General features: G+C 46.9%; 1 protein-coding gene across 1 annotated transcript; it reads right to left on the bottom strand.

Moving 5' to 3' along the window:
• Positions 1-4,962: 4,962 nt before the first annotated feature.
• Positions 4,963-12,301, bottom strand: ddias (DNA damage-induced apoptosis suppressor). Its single transcript, XM_038964819.1, has 5 exons — positions 11,955-12,301; positions 8,794-8,955; positions 7,075-7,198; positions 5,301-6,340; positions 4,963-4,984 (listed from the first exon to the last, which is right to left on the bottom strand). The coding sequence occupies exons 1-5, from the start codon at positions 12,068-12,070 to the stop codon at positions 4,963-4,965; spliced, it is 1,464 nt and encodes a 487-aa protein (XP_038820747.1). The 5' UTR covers positions 12,071-12,301.
• Between the last annotated feature and the right edge of the window lie 12,564 nt (positions 12,302-24,865).

Here is a 24,865-nt window from a genome sequence, read left to right on the forward strand (position 1 = left end):
CTCGCGAGACTGGCGAACTGCATCATGGTAATTGTAGCGTCAGAATATGGATATACGTAGGCTACAGTCCAAACCTTAGCTGTGTTCGAATACCCATACTAACATACTGTATAATACATACTAAAATGAACTAATAGTAACTGAACGGTATCCTTTCAGTTGAGCGTAATAGCGCTTCGCCTGTCTACCGGAAGTTGATGCTGTTGCTATGCAACTTCTTGGTAGCTTGTTAGCATAACACATTAGTAGCTAGACATCTTACGACTTCATTAACAATGTCAATTAAGAACGCACAACGACTATATCACATAGCTAAGAATGACGTGAATAATCAAGTCAATAGGTTGAGTTTGTAAATCAGACATATCATTTCAGACACATCATATCAGACATATCGTATCAGACATATCATATCAGACACATCGTATCAGCTTGACTGCATCAAATGCAGCAATGAGTTTCACTGCATGTTTGCATTTAACAAACCTTAATGATTGCACAAAGATATCAAGCTCTCTTTTAAAAATCTATAATAAGGGGGTAGTTTAACAAAAAATATATACATTTGTGTATAAAGAATCTGGCTAATACAAGTCAATTATTGAACAGGAAATTGAAATCATAATTTTGCAATAAACCAAATTTGACATCATTGTGTGTGAAATTGGCAATAATAAATCATGTAACTCCACCCACAGCGAAAGAAAATCTGTTCAGTAGTTTCAACGTCATTCCCACAAAATGTACAGTCATTACACTCTACATTGGATTTCAATCTTAAAAATGTATTTGATGGATAAATATCATTCAGAATTTTAAAATGGTTCCTCTTTGGCCTTGAGTTGTATAGGGAAAGACATTTTCTTATTTTCTTGGTTTACAGATTCATCAAAATTTGACAGATATAATTCAATTTGAACTGTTCTGGGAAGAATTCTTTGGAAATACCTTGTCTAACATGTTTACTGTTAGCTGTTTGCAGGATAAAGAGTTATCTGTGTATGAAGATGGTAGGCAAGGAGACACATCTGAATAAAATAACATTCCCTTCACCAGCAGTACAACTAGAAGGAATAGCACTTATTTACATTTACATTTTAGTCATTTAGCAGACGCTCTTATCCAGAGCGACTTACAGTAGAGTGCATACATTTTTATTACATTTTTACTTATGACTGTACAATATTGCTTGGGTCGACAAGGAAAGTCATATTTTATAAAAAATCATTATAGCTGAAGATATTACCACTTTCATCTATTATATCTGTAACAGACCAAATTTATTTTTGTTCATAGATTCTTCAAAGAATATGGTTTTGTTACGGTGCTGACAAGATACATGTCTCTCCGGCATGGTGGGCTGTCTAGCTCCCGCCTCTCCTTTCTTTGGATTGGTGGATACATCTCATTATTGTAATACTTTTTAGAATATTCGATGAGGGGCGCTGACATCAACCGCCTGTATTCAATGGATATTCTACAGTGCATTGTGGGAAAGTATTCAGACCCCTTGACTTTTTCAACATTTTGTTACGTTACATCCTTATTCTAAAATTGATCAAATATCCCCCCCCCCCCCCCCCCTCCCAATCTACACACAATACCCCATAATGACAAGGCAAAAACAGGCTTAGAAATTTTTGCAAATGTATTAAAAATAAAAAACAGAAATATCACATTTACTTAAGTATTCAGACCCTTTAATCAGTACGTTGTTTAAGCACCTTTTGACAGCGATTACAGCCTCGAATCTTCTTGGGTATGATGCTACAAGCTTGACACACCTGTATTTGGGGAGTTTCTCCCATTCTTCTCTGCAGATCGTCTCAAACTTTGTCAGGTTGAACGGGGAGCGTCGCTGCACAGCTATTTTCAGGTCTCTCCAGAGATGTTCGATCAGGTTCAAATCTGGGCTCTGGCTGGGCCACTCAAGGATATTCAGAGACTTGTTCCGAAGCCACTCCTGCGTTGTCTTGGCTGTGTGCTTAGAGTCATTGGCCTGTTGGAAGGTGAACCTTCATCCCAGTCTGAGGTTCTGAGCGCTCTGGAGCAGGTTTTCATCAAGGATCTCTCTGTACTTTGTTCTGTTCATCTTTCCCTCCATCCTGACTAGTCTCGAAGTCCCTGCTGCTGAAAAACATCCCTACAGCATGCTGCTGCCACCACCATGCTTCACCGTAGGGATGGTGCCAGGTTTCCTTCAGACGTGACCCTTGGCATTCAGGCCAAAGAGTTCAATCTTGGTTTTATCTGACCAGAGAATCTTGTTTCTCATGGTCTGAGAGTCCTTAGGTGTCTTTTGGCAAACTCCAAGCGGGCTGTCATGTTCCTTTTACTGAGGAATGGCTTCCGTCTGGCCACTCTACCATAAAGGCCTGAGTGCTGTAGAGATGGTTGTCCTTCTGGAAGGTTCTCCCATTGCCACAAAGGAACTCTGGAGCTCTGTCAGAGTGACCATCAGGTTCTTGGTCACCTCCCTGACCATGGCCCTTCTCCCCCAATTGCTCAGTTTGGCCGGGCGGCCACCTCTAGGAAGAGTCTTGGTGGTTCCAAACTTATTCCATTTAAGAATGATGGAGGCCACTGTGTTCTTGGGGACCTTCAATGCTGCGGCAATTTTTTGGTACCCTTCCCCAGATCTGTGCCTCGACGCTCTACGGACAATTCCTTCAACCTCATGGCTTGATTTTTGCTCTGACATGCGCTGTCAACTGTGGGACCTTATATAGACAGGTGTGTGCCTTTCCAAATCATGCCCAATCAATTGAACAAGTGGACTCCAATCAAGTTGTAGAAACATGTCAAGGATGACCAATGGAAACAGGATGCACCTGAGCTCAATTGAGTCTCATAGCAAAATAAATTAATACTTATGTAAATAAGGTATCTGTTTATTTTTAATAAAATTGTTAACATTTCTTAAAACCTGTTTTAGTTTAGTCATTTTTGTGTATTATTGTGTGTAGATTGTGTCTTAGAAATAATTTTACACAGAGACACTCAAAGTCAATCTTAAATGAATAATTGTTTATTGTCAGCGTGCTGGAGAGGTTCCAACCAACTCAATGCACCATAGTACACATGTCAATCAGGAGCTCTGCTGGGGCAGTCCCAGCAGTTGTCTTATATACGGCTATACACAGACAAGTTATATTTGCATGATTTAGCATAATTAATTCATCATTATCGTTTTGTTTCATTTATGTGACCGACCAATACTGGTTTATAACATATGACAGACCAATACCTCACAAGGATTCTTCTCTCTAAGCTGAGACCTTGAAACGGAGATATCTTTTGTTCTCAAAACAAGGTTCTGGGCGTACTGCCAAATTGCAGATACTGACAAGTGAGGATTCCTTCAAATCAGTCACTTGCATGAACACAGAAATTAGTTATTAGAACAGCTCAAGTATAACATTTCCATCACAATTGATTAGGGGAAAATGTCATCCATTTTAGAATAAAGCTGTAACGTAACAAAATGTGGAAAAAGTCAAGTGGTCTGAATACTTTCAGAATGTATGCTACTAGCCTCATGCCATGAATATGCATATCCATCTGGAGATAACTCTGTGTTATAAAGTGTTTTTCTAGAAGTTTCTAGGATGTTACATGTCCTACTTACATCAGTACGCTCGTAACTTTCGCATTAAAACTTCTATTAGATCCAATAAACATCCAGTAGAAAATAAGCCATTCCTTTTTTTTGTTGACGAAATTCGACCTCAAAAACTCCTTGCTCGGTGGGCCGAAATGACAACAAACACCACATGACAGTTTTTCAGCCGAGATGAGACTCGCTCTTTCTCTTCGATACAATTCTACAAGATTTTATTTTATTGTCCTTGTGCGAACAGAACTTCACACAGCCATTGGACACTTGAAATGTAGACAAGGACAGTGAACTGTCCTTTGGTTCAGGTACAATGCTTTGGAACAATGTAAAAAACTAAAAGGCTTTATACTAGACATATGAAATTCATATTACATTTTTCCTCCATTTTATTATAGTCACATTGCATGTTTCATAAATCGATCCAATTCTTTTACATCCTTGACGAGGAGTGAATCAGGACACACGTCATAGAGAAGGGGGAGGAATGAGCCCTCAGAAAGAGTCAGTAAACAGGTCTCTGGACCAATCACACGCTTCATTCTCCTCGCGGAGGGAGGGGCTAACAGACCTGCTGTCTTCGAGCTGCTGGTTGGCTAAACCCTCTGTCTGTCCCTCTCTCAGTGTCTGGTGAATATGTGTAGATCTCCTGTTCTCTCGCTCTCCCCCAGTGGTCCTCCCTCTGTTCTCTCGCTCTCCCCCAGTGGTCCTCCCGCTGTTCTCTCTCTCTCCCCCAGTGGTCCTCCCGCTGTTCTCTCTCTCTCCCCCAGTGGTCCTCCCTCTGTTCTCTCTCTCTCCCCCAGTGGTCCTCCCTCTGTTCTCTCTCTCTCCCCCAGTGGTCCTCCCGCTGTTCTCTCGCTCTCCCCCAGTGGTCCTCCCTCTGTTCTCTCGCTCTCCCCCAGTGGTCCTCCCTCTGTTCTCTCGCTCTCCCCCAGTGGTCCTCCCTCTGTTCTCTCGCTCTCCCCCAGTGGTCCTCCCGCTGTTCTCTCGCTCTCCCCCAGTGGTCCTCCCGCTGTTCTCTCGCTCTCCCCCAGCCTGCTGTCTGGCTGTCCTTCTGGAGCACCAGGGTCTTTGAGTGGCAGAGATCACCATCTCACTGTTGTCATCACATACTCTCACACGACCGGTCCTTCTCCCCAGAGCTCTTCTCGTTAACCTCTGACACTGCAGAGCTAGTACATGATCTCTGGGCTCTGGCTGTCTGGGTCTCTTGGTGTGTGTGAGTCCTTTAGGTGTGTGGGTGTTGCTGGGTCTGGGTCTCTTGGTGTGTGTGAGTCCTTTAGGTGTGTGTGTGTTGCTGGGTGTGTGTCGCCGGGCTCTGATCTGCAGTGTATGTGGTGGAGCCGTTATCCTGATGATGGGGGTGGACTGGGACAAAGGGACACAGTCACAACACTCTGAAGGTGTGTCCATGTGTGAGTCCGTGTGGGGTGTGTGTGAGTCCGTGTGGGGTGTGTGTGAGTCCGTGTGGGGTGTGTGTGAGTCCGTGTGGGGTGTGTGTGAGTCCGTGTGGGGTGTGTGTGAGTCCGTGTGGGGTGTGTGTGAGTCCGTGTGGGGTGTGTGTGAGTCCGTGTGGGGTGTGTGTGAGTCCGTGTGGGGTGTGTGTGAGTCCGTGTGGGGTGTGTGTGAGTCCGTGTGGGGTGTGTGTGAGTCCGTGTGGGGTGTGTGTGAGTCCGTGTGGGGTGTGTGTGAGTCCGTGTGGGGTGTGTGTGTGTTGATGCTGGTCTGAGAGCAGTGGAAGAGGTCTGCTGAACAGTTATACTCCTCCTCCAGGTCAGCTGTGTGTCCGGGTGACCGAGGGCTGAGACCTCCATGGGTCAGCTGTCCAACATTAGTAATGTCCAGTAGACTTCTGTGTGATGTGGAGCTTGACTCTGTGTCTGTCAGCGTAGTGGACAAGTTTCTCCCCACAGGGCTGGTCTGGGCATGATGGTCAGTTGGTGTCTCTGTGTCTGCAGGATCACAGACAAACTCCCCCAGACACTCAGAGAAGGGCAGGTCTTCCCAGGCCACAAAGTCAGATCGACAGGTTTGTTCACACACTGACCTGTACTCCTCCTCCGTGTCTGAAACACCCCTCTTCCTGAGGCTGGACGGTGCAGTCCGTATATGGCCAGGCTGAGTTGGAGCGGTCCACGTGAGAGAGGCAGGGGGGTGAACAGGGGAGTCAGAGCCTTCACAGAAAGAGGACAGAACATCCCAGTAGCTGTTCCTACGGTGTCCCCCCTCCCCCTGGCTACTGTTCCTACTGTGTCCTCCCTTCCCATGACTCAGTCCTTTATCCTCTCTCCCCCCCTCCTCTTCCTCCTGTTCTGCAGACGACGTGATCACCCCCGGAGACTGTTGCCAGGGTGCTGTGTGTATGTAGGTCGGGGTTGGGGTGAGGGTTATGGTGCAATGCAGTGACATGGATCGGCCACAGGAGGGCAGTGTAGAGTCGAAGCTGTGGAGAGGAGAAGGGTGGAGCAGGAGAGGAGCTGTACTGGTGTCAGCGCTGGGCTGGGGAGCTGGTCTAGGATCAGTTCTACAGACAGAGGCCTGTTGTAGGAGGCTCTTGGAGGCTGGTCTAGGATCAGTAGTCCAGTCAGCGCAGAGAGCAGCTTGCTGTAGGAGGGTTCTGTAGTAACTGACTACAGAGCAGCCTGGAACAGAGGCCAGGGGCAGAGAGATCTGACTGGCGATGAACTGGCCTGTCTCTCTCCTGTAAGGGTTGGGGCCAGATATCTGCACCAGAGACAACATAGCTGGATGGAATAACTTCCAAACATACTACTTGGGGAACACGAACATCATTTTGTAATAGTTGATATGTAATAACAGACTACTTGGGGAACACGGGCATCATTTTGTAATCGTTGATATGTAACAGACTACTTGGGGAACACGGGCATCATTTTGTAATCGTTGAAATGTAATAACAGACTACTTGGGGAACACGGGCATCATTTTGTAATAGTTGATATGTAATAACAGACTACTTGGGGAACACGGGCATCATTTTGTAATAGTTGAAATGTAATAACAGACTACTTGGGGAACACGGGTAATTATTTTGTAATAGTTGAAATGTAATAACAGACTACTTGGGGAACACGGGTAATTATTTTGTAATAGTTGAAATGTAATAACAGACTACTTGGGGAACACGGACATCATTTTGTAATCGTTGATATGTAATAACAGACTACTTGGGGAACACGGACATCATTTTGTAATAGTTGAAATGTAATAACAGACTACTTGGGGAACACGGGCATCATTTTGTAATAGTTGAAATGTAATAACAGACTACTTGGGGAACACGGGCATCATTTTGTAATAGTTGATATGTAATAACAGACTACTTGGGGAACACGGGCATCATTTTGTAATCGTTGAAATGTAATAACAGCCAAGTGGTTTTCTTTCTCATGAAGCGGTTGAGATTATAAACCACAACGATGAATTAAATGTTGTACCTTGATCCCAAAAACAAAATGTCTTCCAATGAAGCAGTCCTCTACAGCCTTAACCAGCAGCCTGCTTTGACATCCTGACCTCTGACCTTCACCTCCCATCGGACCGGAAGACTCCTCCACCAGCCTGGACACACAAAACCACTTTGTTTATCCATGTTGCCATTCTCATACAAACACAATATTTTCATTCAACACACTGTAACCCTGCGGACTACACAGGAACTAAGTTCACCGTAACCCTGCGGACTACACAGGAACTAAGTTCACCGTAACCCTGCGGACTACACAGGAACTAAGGTCACCGTAACCCTGCGGACTACACAGGAACTAAGTTCACCGTAACCCTGCGGACTACACAGGAACTAAGTTCACCGTAACCCTGCGGACTACACAGGAACTAAGTTCACCGTAACCCTGCGGACTACACAGGAACTAAGTTCACCGTAACCCTGGGGACTACACAGGAACTAAGTTCACCGTAACCCTGGGGACTACACAGGAACTAAGTTCACCGTAACCCTGCAGACTACACAGGAACTAAGTTCACCGTAACCCTGGGGACTACACAGGAACTAAGTTCACCGTAACCCTGCGGACTACACAGGAACTAAGTTCACCGTAACCCTGCGGACTACACAGGAACTAAGTTCACCGTAACCCTGCGGACTACACAGGAACTAAGTTCACCGTAACCCTGCGGACTACACAGGAACTAAGTTCACCGTAACCCTGGGGACTACACAGGAACTAAGTTCACCGTAACCCTGGGGACTACACAGGAACTAAGTTCACCGTAACCCTGCGGACTACACAGGAACTAAGTTCACCGTAACCCTGGGGACTACACAGGAACTAAGTTCACCGTAACCCTGCGGACTACACAGGAACTAAGTTCACCGTAACCCTGGGGACTACACAGGAACTAAGTTCAAGCTCATGTCTTTAAAATATTGCAGATTTCCTGAAAGGTATTGTGGTTCTCGTCCAGTTCATTCGGAAAGTTTTCAGACCCTTCCCTTTTTCCACATGTTGTTACGTTACAACCTTATTCTATTTCTCCCATTAATCTACACACAACACCCCATAATGACAAAGCGAAAACAGGTTTTTAGAAATGTTTACAAATGTATTAAAAATAAAACAGAAATACATTATTTACATAAGTATTCAGACCCTTTGCTATGAGACTAAATTGAGCTCAGGTGCATCCTGTTTCCATTGATCATCCTTGAGATGTTTCTACAACTTGATTGGAGTCCACCTGTGGTAAATTCAATTAATTGGACATGATTTGGAAAGGCACACACCTGTCTATACAAGGTCCCATATATTTACACATTTGCAAAAATGTCTAAAAACCTCTTTTTGCTTTGTCATTATGGGGAATTGTGTGTAGATTGATGAGGGAAAAAAACAATTGAATCAATTTTAGAACAAGGCTGTAATGTAACAAAATGTGGAAAAAGTCAAGGGGTCTAAATACTTTCCCACAATGCACTGTAGAATCTCCATTGAATACAGGCGGTTGATGTCAGCGACCCTCATCGAATATTCTAAAAAGTATTACAATAATGAGATGTATCCACCAATCCAAAGAAAGGAGAGGCGGGAGCTAGACAGACTACCAGTCCACCAATAAGGCTGTACCTGTGAAGGTGGGTGGATGGGCCAGGGGTGTGTTACCTGTGAAGGTGGGTGGATGGGCCAGGGGTGTGTTACCTGTGAAGGTCGGTGGCAGGGGCTCCAAAGAGGGGGTTGAGACAGCTCCCGAACACAGTCACCCCAAATATGGTGTTGTCTCTGGTTACCCTTAGAGACAGGCGGTACCTGTAGTCCAGGTGTGGTTCCAGACAGCTGTAGCAAGACCTGGAGCAGTGCCATCTACAGGACAACATTACAGTCTGACAGACAGCAGCAACCTGAGGTTAAACACATCTCTCTCCCCCCCCCCCCCCGTGTCTGGGAGGGCTCCCGACCCCCCGTGTCTGGGAGGGCTCCCAACCCCCCGTGTCTGGGAGGGCTCCCAACCCCCCGTGTCTGGGAGGTCTCCCCCCCCCCGTGTCTGGGAGGTCTCCCGACCCCCCGTGTCTGGGAGGGCTCCCAACCCCCCGTGTCTGGGAGGTCTCCCAACCCCTGTGTGTAAACAGAAGAAAGCCACCAGAAACATGTTGTCAATACTGTCGGCTTCAACTGTGACTAAGCCAGTTATTCTTTTGATATGAAAGCAGAGGGGTTTATGTTTCTAGAAGTGAGAATCGATTCACGTTTTGTCTGTTTTGGCTGCCAGAGCAAGTCTACCTGTGTAAATAACATACGTACAAGGTCCTTGGACCTTAAGGAGTAACGACTCCTAAAGAATACATCTGGTGCTTGGGGTGAAGCTAGTTAACCTTGCAGTGGTCTGCCTGTTGTGTGTGTGGTGCTCGACTTGGGCCGGAGCTGTCCGCAGCACAATACCAGGACTTCTCATTTTTGGGGAATTGCGTACCGACTCCTCTATATGACAAAGTAGCCTATAGCGGGCCCAGATTGACACGCAAATTGACACAGCAAACCTTCTTGCCACAGCTCGCATTGATGTGCCATCCTGGATGAGCTGCACTACCTGAGCCACTTGTGTGGGTTGTAGACTCCGTCTCATGCTACCACTTGAGTGAAAGCACCGCCAGCATTCAAAAGTGACCAAAACATCCGCCAGGAAGCATAGGAACTGAGAAGTGGTCTGTGGTCACCACCTGCAGAACCACTCCTTTATTGGGGGTGTCTTGCTAATTGCCTATAATTTCCACCTTTTGTCTATTCCATTTGCACAACAGCATGTGAAATTTATTGTCAATCAGTGTTGCTTCCTAAGTGGACAGTTTGATTTCACAGAAGTGTGATTGACTTGGAGTTACATTGTGTTGTTTAAGTGTTCCCTTTATTTTTTTGAGCAGTGTATTTATATATGTGTGTCTAGTTAGATAGCTACTGGGTGGCAGCCATCCTCCAGGATAGCTACTGGGTGGCAGCCATCCTCCAGGATAGCTACTGGGTGTGCAGGCTTTTATTCCAGCCCTGGTCTAACCACGTTGTAGCCTAAACATCAGCTGCTCAACAGGACCTTGATAAGCAGACTTAGGTGTTTCAGGGCTGGATCAAAAGCCAAGCCTGCACAGCCAGGAGCTTCTGTATTCCCCCTCATAAACATCCCCTGCTCCCCTTCTGTATTCCCCCTCATAAACATCCTGCCCCCTTCTGCATTCCCCCTCATAAACATCCCCTGTTACCCTTCTGCATTCCCCCTCATAAACATCCCCTGCTCCCCTTCTGTATTCCCCCTCATAAACATCCTGCCCCCTTCTGTATTCCCCCTCATAAACATCCCCTGTTACCCTTCTGTATTCCCCCTCATAAACATCCCCTGCTCCCCTTCTGTATTCCCCCTCATAAACATCCTGCCCCCTTCTGTATTCCCCCTCATAAACATCCTGCCCCCTTCTGTATTCCCCCTCATAAACATCCCCTGTTACCCTTCTGTATTCCCCCTCATAAACATCCTGCCCCCTTCTGTATTCCCCCTCATAAACATCCCCTGCTCCCCTTCTGTATTCCCCCTCATAAACATCCTGCCCCCTTCTGTATTCCCCCTCATAAACATCCTGCCCCCTTCTGCATTCCCCCTCATAAACATCCCCTGTTACCCTTCTGCATTCCCCCTCATAAACATCCCCTGCTCCCCTTCTGTATTCCCCCTCATAAACATCCCCTGCTCCCCTTCTGTATTCCCCCTCATAAACATCCCCTGTTACCCTTCTGCATTCCCCCTCATAAACATCCCCTGCTCCCCTTCTGTATTCCCCCTCATAAACATCCCCTGCTCCCCTTCTGTATTCCCCCTCATAAACATCCTGCCCCCTTCTGCATTCCCCCTCATAAACATCCCCTGTTACCCTTCTGCATTCCCCCTCATAAACATCCCCTGTTACCCTTCTGCATTCCCCCTCATAAACATCCCCTGCTCCCCTTCTGTATTCCCCCTCATAAACATCCTGCCCCCTTCTGTATTCCCCCTCATAAACATCCTGCCCCCTTCTGCATTCCCCCTCATAAACATCCCCTGTTACCCTTCTGCATTCCCCCTCATAAACATCCCCTGCTCCCCTTCTGCATTCCCCCTCATAAACATCCCCTGCTCCCCTTCTGTATTCCCCCTCATAAACATCCTGCCCCCTTCTGCATTCCCCCTCATAAACATCCCCTGTTACCCTTCTGCATTCCCCCTAATAAACATCCCCTGCTCCCCTTCTGTATTCCCCCTCATAAACATCCTGCCCCCTTCTGTATTCCCCCTCATAAACATCCTGCCCCCTTCTGCATTCCCCCTCATAAACATCCCCTGTTACCCTTCTGCATTCCCCCTCATAAACATCCCCTGCTCCCCTTCTGTATTCCCCCTCATAAACATCCTGCCCCCTTCTGCATTCCCCCTCATAAACATCCTGCCCCCTTCTGCATTCCCCTTCATAAACATCCTGCCCCCTTCTGCATTCCCCTTCATAAACATCCTGCCCCCTTCTGCATTCCCCCTCATAAACATCCTGCCCCCTTCTGCATTCCCCCTCATAAACATCCTGCCCCCTTCTGCATTCCCCCTCATAAACATCCTGCCCCCTTCTGCATTCCCCTTCATAAACATCCTGCCCCCTTCTGCATTCCCCTTCATAAACATCCCCTGCACCGTTTCGCAAGTGATCATAGCGATGATAATTGACGTTTCTCGACGTTAAAACACAGCTTCGGGATTGTATTTCCCACAGAGCCAGTTAGTTGGCGAATCAAGCCAAGGGCTTTTCGATAACTAGTGTGTCTTTCCTACTGTGTGTGTGTGTCTCTCTTACCTGGCCGTGTCCGTCTGTTGCATCCTGGAGAAGCATCCTCTACAACAAGGGTATAACACACACGAGTCCTGAAGAGACAACACAACACAGTCCACCAGAGCCCTTCTCACTGACATTAGCGGGCTGCTTCTCCAGAAATAACGAACTTAGCTAAATGTGTATGACTAGCAGCTAACTGGCTACCGGTAGCTAGCAAGCCTACGATTACGTGTGCTTGGTTGATCTGCTTTCTTGCCTCTCTCGATATCTATACCCTACGTATATAAAACATGTACAATATCTACTAGATTTTTGTTAATGAACTCAAATTCATAGCAGACATTTGAGTGCACCGTGTACGACCGCCAACTTTCAAATAGTGACTTTAGGGTTGATACCGTAGCTCCAACGCATGCGTCGAAATCGCTCAGCGGGTTATATTCTTCTTCTTTGGTATAATTGCGTTCGCAACAATTAAATGTGCATTCCGCCACCTACTGTACGGGTGGATAAAAAGGATCACAAAAAACGAAAACATTTGGGTAAAAATATATAAAATATCACACAAACTACAAAAAAAAGAAATTAACAAAAAAAATCGACCTGCTTTTCTGTAACAAAATAATTCTAATCAGGTCCCAACACAGGCTCTGAATCCTCCTGTGAGGGCGACAAAAGTCCTTGTAGTGCTTTTGCCGTGAAGTCTTGAAGTTGTGATATCCAGCTTCTTGGACTTCTTAAAACAGTTGTGCTGTACAATTAATCACTGTGGCTATAAATGCCACAAAATCCCCCTTTTTCACAATGAGTGATTCCAGATCACCCGATTGACTTAAAACACTAGCAGCTGGTTGCAATGTATCCACTGCCTTATCCTCAACACTGTTGCCTCTCGCCCCTTCGACTCTCTTCATCACCTCCACATAGGAGATCTGCTGCTGATCCTTGACATCTCGACCTCCTTCACCCTAACAGGGCACTCAAGGAAGTCCGGAGAATGATCCCCACCACAGTTGCAACATTTTCCATTCACAGATTCTTCAATATCATACTTCTCCTGTCTGCAAACATTTGACACGTGACCACATCCTTTACAATTAAAAACTAAACTTGGCGTAAACCTTTGAGGTTCATGGTTTTGATACTTCTTATCATCCACCAGCAGCGTCTGTTGGGGGGAATAGAGATCCAAAGGAATCAATTGAATACCAGTACCAGGCTGTATCACCGCCTGGTACGGCAACTGCTCCGCCCACAACCGTAAGGCTCTCCAGAGGGTAGTGAGGTCTGCACAACGCATCACCGGGGGCAAACTACCTGCCCTCCAGGACACCGACACCACCCGATGTCACAGGAAGGCCATAAAGATCATCAAGGACAACAACCACCCGAGCCACTGCCTGTTCACCCCGCTATCATCCAGAAGGCGAGGTCAGTACAGGTGCATAAAAAAAAGAAAAAAGAATTGGATTAAAATTGGATTAAATAAATAAAAAATCCTCAACAATCTACACACAATACCCCATAATGACAAAGGCGAAAACAGGTTTTCAGAAATTTGAGCAAATGTGTAAATTTTTTAAAACAGAAATACCTTATTTACATAAGTATTCAGACCCTTTGCTATGAGACTCGAAATTGAGCTCAGGTGCATCCTATTTCCTTGATCATATGATGCAAACGATATTGCCACTCCTATTGTCATCTCTTTAATCTAAGCCTACAGGAAAGTGTGTGTCCTCAGGCCTGGAGGGAAGCTAAAGTCATTCTGCTACCTAAGAATAGTAACGCCCCGTTTACTGGCTCAAATAGCCAACCAATCAGCCTGTTACCAACCGTTAGTAAACTGACCAGATACAATACTATTTTAGAGTAAACAAATTGACAACAGACTTTCAGCACACTTATAGGGAAGGACATTCAACAAGCACAGCACTTATACAAATGACTGATGATTGGCTGAGAGAAATTGATAATAAAAATATTGTGGGAGCTGTTTTGTTAGACTTCAGTGCGGCTTTTAACATTATTGATCATAGTCTGCTGCTGGAAAAACGTGTTCTGTGTTATGGCTTTACACCCCCTGCTATATTGTGTTATGGCTTTACACCCCCTGCTATATTGTGGATAAAGAGTTACCTGTCTAACAGAACACAGAGGGTGTTCTTTAATGGAAGCCTCTCCAACATAATCCTGGTAGAGTCAGGCATTCCCCAGGGCAACTGTCTATGCCCTCGTTCAATCTTTACTAATGACCTGCCACTAGCACTGAATAAAGCCTGTGAGTAAAGCCTATGCTGATGACTCAAGACTATACACACCAGTTACCACAGCTAGTGAAATCACTGCAACACTTAACAAAGAGCTGCAGTCAGTTTCAGAATGGGTGGCAAGGTGGCGCCGGAAGGGTTTTTAGTTTTTAGTTTTTTTGTATATAATGTTTCGGCCATCATTTCATATGACCGAAAAGAGCTTCTGGACATCAAAACGATTACTAACCCTGATTTGAATGAGGACTTCTAATTCAAAGAATCGGAGGCGAAGGACATAATGCTCATCCCAGACCAGGCCCAAATCCCCGTCACTCGGAGGAGGCGGAAGCAGCGATATAGAGGTCGGCGTGCGGGATATCTAACGAGACTGCGATGGCGAGTGGATAAGTCGACATTACCCACCAGTCGAGCTAAATGCCTTCTATGCTCGCTTCGAGGCAAGTAACATGAGATCACCAGCTGTTCCGGACGACTGTGTGATCATGCTCTCTGTAGCCGATGTGAGTAAGACCTTTAAACAGTTCAACATTCACAAAGCCGCGGGGCCAGACGGATTACCTGGACGTGTACTCAGAGCATGCACTGACCAGCTAGCAAGTGTTACGAATCCCGCCGAGGATGGTGCCTCTTCCCGTTCGGGCGGCGCTCGGCGGTCGTCGTCTCCGGCCTACTAGCTGCCACCGATCCCCTTTTCTGTTTTCATTTAGGTTTGTCTAATTGGTTACACCTGTTTTGTGTTTAGGGTTAGGGGGTTATTTAAACCCAGTTGGCCCGCCGACTTTTGTGCGGGCTTGTTATTCTGTTTTTTGTGGTGGTGATTTATATAGTGGATTCTGTCCTAATTTATGTTGGACTGTATTTTTTGACGCGCCCTTTGTAGTGTGGCGTAGCCGTCTCATAGATTATTTCTGGTTGAAATAATAAATTCCACTTGCTCGGAACTACCCTGCTCTCTGCACCTGACTCCTTCATTTCACCATTGGAATTGTGACAGAAGCCCGCAACCAACCATGGAGTCAGCAGAAGCAGCAACCACCCCTCTTCCATCGATGGAGGAGCGTGTCCTCCATCACACCGCCGTTCTCCATAGGATTGGGTCGGCGATGGACATGATGATGGAGAGGATGGAGCGATGGGAGAGGAGTGGTTTCCCGACGTCTACCCCAGCTCCTTCACAGATGTCGCAACCTACTCCATCCACGTCAGCGGCGGGTTCCGGCGCGTTGCGTCTCGCGCTCCCGAGGGAGTACGACGGAGCGGTGGCTGGGTGCCAGGGGTTTTTGCTCCAGTTGGAGCTCTACTTGGCTACTGTTCATCCGACTCCCTCGGGAGAGGAGAGTGTTAGCCTCCTCATCTCCTGTCTGACGGGTAGAGCCCTGGAATGGGCCAACGCGGTCTGGAACGGCCCAGACTCGGTTCGAGACCACTACCCAGAGTTCACCCGCCGCTTTCGGGCCGTATTTGACCACCCTCAGGAGGGCCGTGCGGTGGGTGAGCGACTGTTCCACCTCAGACAGGAGACGAGGAGTGCGCAAGACTTCGCGTTGGAGTTCCGGACCTTGGCTGCTGGTGCGGGGTGGAATGACAGGGCCCTGATGGACCATTACCGATGTAGCCTTCGGGAGGACGTCCGTCGGGAGCTAGCTTGTCGGGACACTACACTCTCCCTCGATGAGCTTATTGACATGTCAATACGACTGGACAACCTGCTAGCTGCCCGCGGGCGTTCAGAGGGGGTCCTGTCAGTTCCACCTCCCAGCCCTCCCGCTCCAACTCCGATGGAGTTGGGAGGGGCTGCATCTAGGGGGGCCGGAGGAGGTGGCTTCTCTTGCACCTATTGTGGCCGAAGAGGACACACTTCGGACCGGTGCTGGAGGAGTGCCTCTGGGAGTAGAGATGGCAGGCGGAATACTTCTCGGCCACCCCAGGTGAGTACGCACAAGACTCACCCAGAGCTTCCTGTCGGTCACATGTTTTTGGTTATTTTTTTCCCTGCGTTTTTCCCCTCTCTCCAGCATAAGGCGCTAGTCGACTCAGGCGCAGCTGGGAGTTTTATGGATCGCGGACTCGCCCGTAAGTTGGGTATTCCGCTGGTGCAGATAGACCCACCTTTCCCTGTGCACTCCTTAGATAGCCGACCGTTAGGGTCAAGGCTGATCAGGGAGGCCACGATTCCGCTGGACATGGTAACGCAGGGGGATCATAGGGAGCAGATTAGTTTCTACCTTATTGATTCACCTGGGTTTCCAGTGTGGTGATGGAGTGTGACCGCGTTAACGCCGTGCGTAATTGGCCGACTCCGACCACGGTAAAGGAGGTGCAGTGGTTTTTAGGGTTTGCCAATTACTACCGGAGGTTTATCCGGGGTTTTGGCCAAGTGGAGGCGCCCATTACCTCACTGCTGAAGGGGGGGCCGGTGCGTCTACGGTGGTCGGCCGAGGCAGAGGGAGCCTTCAACCAGTTGAAGGCACGGTTTACTGAGGCTCCCGTGTTGGCGCATCCGGACCCTTCATTAGCGTTCATAGTGGAGGTGGATGCGTCCGAGGCTGGTGTTGGAGCCGTGCTATCACAGCGCTCGGGCACGCCACCGAAGCTCCGTCCCTGTGCTTTCTTTTCTAAGAAGCTGGGTCCGGCGGAGCGGAACTATGATGTGGGGGACCGGGAGTTACTAGCTATGGTAAAAGCCCTGAAGGTGTGGAGACACTGGCTTGAGGGGGCTAAATACCCTTTCCTCATCTGGACTGACCACCGCAATCTGGAGTATATCCGAGCGGCGAAGAGACTGAATCCGCGTCAGGCTAGGTGGGCCATTACACGCTTTAGATTTACGATCTCTTATAGACCAGGTTTCCTCAACACTACGGCCGATGCGCTGTCCCGTCTCTATGACACCGAGGACCGGCCCATCGATCCGACTCCCATCCTTCCAGCCTCTTGGCTGGTGGCCCCGGTGGTATGGGAGGTGGCCGCGGACATCGAGCGGGCGTTGAGGGTAGAACCTGCGCCTTCTCAGTGTCCGACTGGCCTTACGTACGTACCGCTTGGTGTCCGTGATCGATTGATTCGGTGGGCTCACACACTACCTTCTTCGGGTCATCCGGGGATTGAGAGGACAGTGCGGGGTCTTCGGGGGAAATACTGGTGGCCCACCTTGGCTAAGGACGTGAGACTCTATGTCTCCTCCTGTTCGGTATGCGCACAGAGTAAGGCTCCTAGGCACCTACCGAGAGGGAAGTTACAACCCCTCCCGGTTCCACAACGGCCATGGTCTCATCTATCGGTAGATTTTCTGACTGATCTTCCTCCATCTCAGGGGAACACTACCGTTCTGGTCGTTGTGGATCGGTTCTCTAAGTCCTGTCGTCTCCTCCCATTGCCTGGTCTCCCTACGGCCCTACAGACTGCGGAGGCTCTATTTACCCACGTCTTCCGGCATTACGGGGTGCCGGAGGACATCGTATCTGATCGAGGTCCCCAGTTCACGTCCCGGGTGTGGAGGGCGTTTATGGAGCGTCTGGGGGTCTCGGTCAGCCTTACCTCTGGGTATCACCCCGAAAGTAATGGGCAGGTGGAAAGAGTGAACCAGGAAGTGGGTAGGTTTCTGAGGTCGTATTGCCAGGACCGGCCCGGAGAGTGGGCAAGGTACGTCCCGTGGGCAGAGTTGGCCCAGAACTCACTCCGCCACTCATCAACGAACATGTCGCCCTTCGAATGCGTACTGGGGTACCAGCCGGTCCTGGCTCCGTGGCATCAGAGCCAGACCGACGCTGTTGCGGTGGAGGAGTGGGTACAGCGCTCTAGAGAGACCTGGCGGGCAGTCCAGGACTCTCTCAGGCAGGCCAGTGAACGGCAGAAGAGGAGCGCTGACCGCCACCGCAGTGAGGCCCCTGTGTTCGCACCAGGGGACAGGGTCTGGCTCTCGGCCCGAAACCTGCCCCTCCGCCTGCCCTGCCGGAAGCTGGGGCCGCAGTGTGTGGGGCCATTTAAAGTCCTGAGGAGGATAAACGAGGTGTGTTATAGGTTACAACTTCCCTCTTACTATCGTATTAACCCCTCGTTTCATGTGTCTCTCCTCAGGCCGGTGGTAGCTGGTCCCCTTCAGGAAAATGAGGTGCCAGAGGTCCCTCCGCCCCCTCTTGACATCGAGGGGTCCCCGACGTACATGGTACGAACTATTCTGGACTCGAGATGCCGGGTGAGGGGCCTGCAGTACCTCGTGGACTGGGAGGGGTACGGTCCGGAGGAGAGATGCTGGGTACCGGTGGGGGACATTTTGGATCCTTCCCTCTTGAGGGACTTTCACCGCCTCCACCCGGATCGCCCTGCTCCTCGCCCTCCGGGTCGTCGCGCTGCGGGAGCCGCGCGTCGGGAGGGGGGTACTGTTACGAATCCCGCCGAGGATGGTGCCTCTTCCCGTTCGGGCGGCGCTCGGCGCTCGTCGTCTCCGGCCTACTAGCTGCCACCGATCCCCTTTTCTGTTTTCATTTAGGTTTGTCTAATTGGTTACACCTGTTTTGTGTTTAGGGTAGGGGGTTATTTAAACCCAGTTGGCCCGCCGACTTTTGTGCGGGCTTGTTATTCTGTTTTTCGTGGTGGTGATTTATATAGTGGATTCTGTCCTAATTTATGTTGGACTGTATTTTTTGACGCGCCCTTTGTAGTGTGGCGTAGCCGTCTCATAGATTATTTCTGGTTGAAATAATAAATTCCACTTGCTCGGAACTACCCTGCTCTCTACACCTGACTCCTTCATTTCACCATTGGAATTGTGACAGCAAGTGTCTTCATTGACATTTTCAACCTCTCCCTGACCGAGTCTGTTATACCCACATATTTCACCGCCCCCCAGGCGGTGAGGGTATGAAACAACATCTCCACCCCGCTGATCCTCAACACTGGGGATCCACAAGGGTGCGTTCTGAGCCCTCTCCTGTACTCCCTGTTCACCCATGACGAGACGGCCTACAGGGAGGAGGTGAGGGCCCTCGGAGTGTGGTGTCAGGAAAACAACCTCACACTCAACGTCAACAAAACAAAGGAGATGATCGTGGACTTCAGGAAACCGCAGCGGGAGCACCCCCCTATCCACATCGACGGGACAGTAGTGGAGTAGTGGAGAAGGTGGAAAGTTTTAAGTTCCTCGGCGTATACATCACGGACAAACTGAAATGGTCCACCTACACAGACAGTGTGGTGAAGAAGATGCAACAGCGCCTCTTCAACCTCAGGAGGCTGAAGAAATTTGGCTTGTCACCAAAAACACTCACAAACTTTTACAGATGCACAATCGAGAGCATCCTGTCGGGCTGTATCACCGCCTGGTACGGCAACTGCTCCGCCCACAACCGTAAGGCTCTCCAGAGGGAAGTGAGGTCTGCACAACGCATCACCGGGGGCAAACTACCTGCCCTCCAGGACACCTACAGCACCCGTTGTCACAGGAAGGCCATAAAGATCATCAAGGACAACAACCACCTGAGCCACTGCCTGTTCACCCCGCTATCATCCAGAAGGCAAGGTCAGTACAGGTGCATCAAAGCAGGGACCGAGAGACTGAACAACAGCTTCTATCTCAAGGACATCAGACTGGTAAACAGCCATCACTAACATTGAGTGGCTGCTGCCAACATACTGACTCAAATCTCTAGCCACTTAATAATGGAAAATTGGATGTAATAAATGTATCACTAGTCACTTTAAACAATGCCACTTTATATAATGTTTACATACCCTACATTACTCATCTCATATGTATACACTGTACTCTATACCATCTACTGCATCTTGCCTATGCCGTTCTGCCATCGCTCATCCATATACTTATATGTACATATTCTCATTCACCCATTTAGATTTGTGTGTATTAGGTAGTTGTTGGGGAATTGTTAGATTACTTAGATATTAGATATTACTGCATGGTCGGAACTAGAAGCACAAGCATTTCGCTACACTCGCATTAACATCTGCTAACCATGTGTATGTGACCAATACAATTAAACCCACATTTCAATGCTAATGTCACTTAAATATGAACAAATATGAATCAATGTTCATGTTTAGCCTATTATTTTTCATATATCATGAATAAATACAGGTTTGCGACACCTTTCTACGATTACGTCGGGGACTTCTATTTTGACAATTTTCGTAATTCCTTGACCCGGAAGTACGTTTTTAGTGTTGATGGTATGCCTTTGTATAATACCCCTCTGGCTGAACATGTCAATTCTTTAAAGGTCAGAAAGCTCAGAACAGTTTCATAAACTCCTATTTAAAAAAAATGAATTAAAGTGTTGCTGTAATTGTGAATGGTTTGAGGATAATTTAGATTTCCCAAGTGAAAGTCCATGTTTACTACTGTCAACGAACGGAAGTTGTTGTACACCATCGGACTTTTTTTTGTGAAACACTGGCGGTATTTTCGATTCTTCACGTATGTTTCCATTTTCCTACAACATATTTTTGTTGTTGTCCTCTTTCTTTTATTTGTTGACATTATTTGCAGAAACAAATGTAGCTTACTCTGTGCTATATTCAGAACTTTTGCATGCTAATGTTGTTAACGTTGTCTGGCGAAACGTTTAATTTTGTAGCAAAAAGTGACTACAACTAACTTTCAGCTAACGTAACTACTTTAACGTTAGTTAGCTAGTTAGCTAACGGTTGTTACAAGTATACTAATGAATGTTTTATTTCACCATGATACGCTGTCGTAGTGAACCTGCTGCCTGGTTGCTCCAGCCAGCCCAGTAACAGTGAGGTCGGATATGGAGGGTTGCTGAGCCCTGCTCTCTACCGTGGTCCGTCAGCCAGTCCAGCCGGACAGGACTCCGGTCAGGAGACGCATAGTTAGGACGACAGGATGAGCTCCGCGGCCCCTCCGGCCAAGAGGAAATGTTACATGGGACGACATCAGATCATCAAGAAAAACAGGTGGACATTTTTTCCCCTCACTACACTGAGTTAACTTGTCATGTTAACACACCTATGTCCCACTGTGGAACAGCAGTTGACTCGTTAACAGAATGTACTGGACTAGATTTCGAAACTCGGTTAATTACTATATTATAACATTAAGAGGTTTTAATATTATTCGGGATGGCGACTGCTACGGACGTTAGTATTCGATTACTATCGAGTATACATTTTTTAGAAGAAAAAAAAATCCCTATTTTAATGAAAACGCTTTTCAAGCGTGCAGCTTGTTATTGTCGGTCAATCAAAGCAGCACTACGGTCAAAATCTACGTTTATTGGTCGCATACACATATTTACAAATGTTATCGCAGGTGCAATGAAATGCTTGTGTTTCTAGCTCCGACAGTGCAGTAATATCTAGCAATACAAAACAATACACAAGTCATCCCAAAAAGTAAAAATAAAGGAATGAAGAAATATCAGAACAAGCGATATCAGAATGATCAATGTCAGAATATAAATATATAATGGTGTGTTTCGACAGTATGGACGGTATATGAATAAAACAGGTGTGTACAGCAGTAGTTATATAGGATGGTGTGTATAGACAGTATATGTTCAGTACATGTTCTGTTATAATCTCCACCCGGCACAGCCAGAAGAGGACTGGCCACCCCTCATAGCCTGGTTCCTCTAGGTTTCTTCCTAGGTTTTGGCCTTTCTAGGGAGTTTTTCCTAGCCACCGTGCTTCTACACCTGCATTGCTTGCTGTTTGGGGATTTAGGCTGGGTTTCTGTACAGCACTTTGAGATATCAGCTGATGTAAGAAGAGCTATATAAATACATTTGATTTGATTTGAAAAGGTGAGTACAGCAGTAGTTATATAGGAACCATTACTAGAATACAGTAAATACATATGAAGTGAGGAATACAGTATGTAAACTTTATTAAAGTGGCCAGTGTTCCATGACTATGTACATAGGGCAGCAGCCTCTAAGGTGCAGGGTTGAGTAACCGGGTGGTAGCCGACTAGTAACAGTGACTAAAGTTCAGGGCAGGGTACTGGGCGGAGGCTGGCTAGTGGTGACTGTTTAACAGACTGATGGCCTAGAGATAGAAGCTGTTTATCAGTCGCTCGGTTCCAGCTTTGACGCACCTGTACTGTCTCCTAGGGCCGGGACAATACCAGTATCGGAATATTTTTGAAACACTGAGCACACCAAACTATTTGGACCTTTAAAAACCCTGCTGTATGTGAAATACTGTGTGCTATAGCTTGGAGAATAAACAACTCTGGATGACAGCGTAATCATGTTTGTTTCCAAAATTAGGGTTGTTTTCCGACAAGGTTAAATTCGCTTCGTGTTTTGTTTCCTTGCCACGATACTAATGAGTATCTCGATACTGGTATCGTCCCGTCCCTACTGTCTCCGCCTTCCAGATGGTAGATGGGTGAACAGGCTGTGGCTCGTGTGGATGAGGTCCTTGATGATCTTCTTGGCCTTCCTGTAACACCGGGTGCTGTAGATGGAGAGCCCTGCAGTTACCGCACCAGGCGGAGATAGGATGCTTTCAATGGTGCATCTGTAGAAGTGTGTGAGGGTCTTAGGGGCCCAGCTGACTTTCTTCAGCCTCTTGTGGTTGAAGAGGTGCTGTTGCACCTTCTTCACCACTGTCTGTGAAGGGACTATTTCAATCAAATCAAATTGATTTATAAAGCCCTTTTTTACATCCGCCGATGTCAGAAAGTGCTATACAGAAACCCGGCCTAAAACCCCAAACAGCAAGCAATGCAGGTGTAGAAGCATTTCAGGTCGTCAGTGATGTGCACGCAGAGGAACTTGAAGCTTTTCACCCTCTCCACTGCGGCCCCGGATGGGGACATGCTCTCTCTGCTGTCTCCTGTAGTCCATGATCAGGGAGAGGTTATCTTCCTGGCACCACTCTGTAGAGCTGGGATGATAAACTGAAAATTACAGACACGGACATTTTCTAATTCATACCGAAGCAATTTTGATCCAGTTGCAGAGGGAGGTGTTCAGTCTCAGGGTCCTGAACTTAGTGATGAGCTTTGAGGGGACAATGGTGTTGGAACGCAGAACTGTAGTCAACGAACACCATTCTTACATAGGTATTGCTTTTGTCCAGGGGGAATTGTGCAGTTTGATGGCGATTGCGTTGTCTGTGAATCTGTTGGGGCGGTGGGTCATAGGGTGTCAGGTGATATGATCCTTAACTAGCCTCTCAAAGCACTTCATGATGACAGGAGTGAGTTCTATCCTTAACTAGCCTCTCAAAGCACTTCATGATGACAGGAGTGAGTTCTATCCTTAACTAGCCTCTCAAAGCACTTCATGATGACAGGAGTGAGTTCTATCCTTAACTAGCCTCTCAAAGCACTTCATGATGACAGGAGTGAGTTCTATCCTTAACTAGCCTCTCAAAGCACTTCATGATGACAGGAGTGAGTTCTATCCTTAACTAGCCTCTCAAAGCACTTCATGATGACAGGAGTGAGTTCTATCCTTAACTAGCCTCTCAAAGCACTTCATGATGACAGGAGTGAGTTCTATCCTTAACTAGCCTCTCAAAGCACTTCATGATGACAGGAGTGAGTTCTATCCTTAACTAGCCTCTCAAAGCACTTCATGATGACAGGAGTGAGTTCTATCCTTAACTAGCCTCTCAAAGCACTTCATGATGACAGGAGTGAGTTCTATCCTTAACTAGCCTCTCAAAGCACTTCATGATGACAGGAGTGAGTTCTAGCCTTAACTAGCCTCTCAAAGCACTTCATGATGACAGGAGTGAGTTCTATCCTTAACTAGCCTCTCAAAGCACTTCATAATGACAGGAGTGAGTTCTATCCTTAACTAGCCTCTCAAAGCACTTCATGATGACAGGAGTGAGTTCTATGGGCCGGTAGTCATTCAGTTCGGTAATCTTAGCTTTCTTGAGAACAGGAACAATGGTGGCCATCTTGAAACATGTGGGGACAACAGACTGGGATAGGGAGAGATTTAATATGTCTGTAAACACTCCAGCCTGCTGTTCTTCATGTGCTCTGAGGACGTGGCTCGGGATGTCGTCTGGCGGCAGCCTAGCAAGGGTTAACACGCTTGGAAGTCCTTCTCACATCGGCCATGGGGATCGAGAGCACGCAGTCCTGTTATAACCCTGATATCATTACTATATTATAACATGACTAGATGTTATAACCCTGATATCATTACTATATTATAACATGACTAGATGTTATAACCCTGATATCATTACTATATTATAACATGACTAGATGTTTTAACCCTGATATCATTACTATATTATAACATGACTAGATGTTTTAACCCTGATATCATTACTATATTATAACATGACTAGATGTTTTAACCCTGATATCATTACTATATTATAACATGACTAGATGTTTTAACCCTGATATCATTACTATATTATAACATGACTAGATGTTTAACCCTGATATCATTACTATATTATAACATGACTAGATGTTATAACCCTGATATCATTACTATATTATAACATGACTAGATGTTATAACCCTGATATCATTACTATATTATAACATGACTAGATGTTATAACCCTGATATCATTACTATATTATAACATGACTAGATGTTATAACCCTGATATCATTACTATATTATAACATGACTAGATGTTATAACCCTGATATCATTACTATATTATAACATGACTAGATGTTATAACCCTGATA

This window comes from Salvelinus namaycush, chromosome 26 (assembly GCF_016432855.1).
Source record: "Salvelinus namaycush isolate Seneca chromosome 26, SaNama_1.0, whole genome shotgun sequence".
Taxonomy (NCBI): domain Eukaryota; kingdom Metazoa; phylum Chordata; class Actinopteri; order Salmoniformes; family Salmonidae; genus Salvelinus; species Salvelinus namaycush.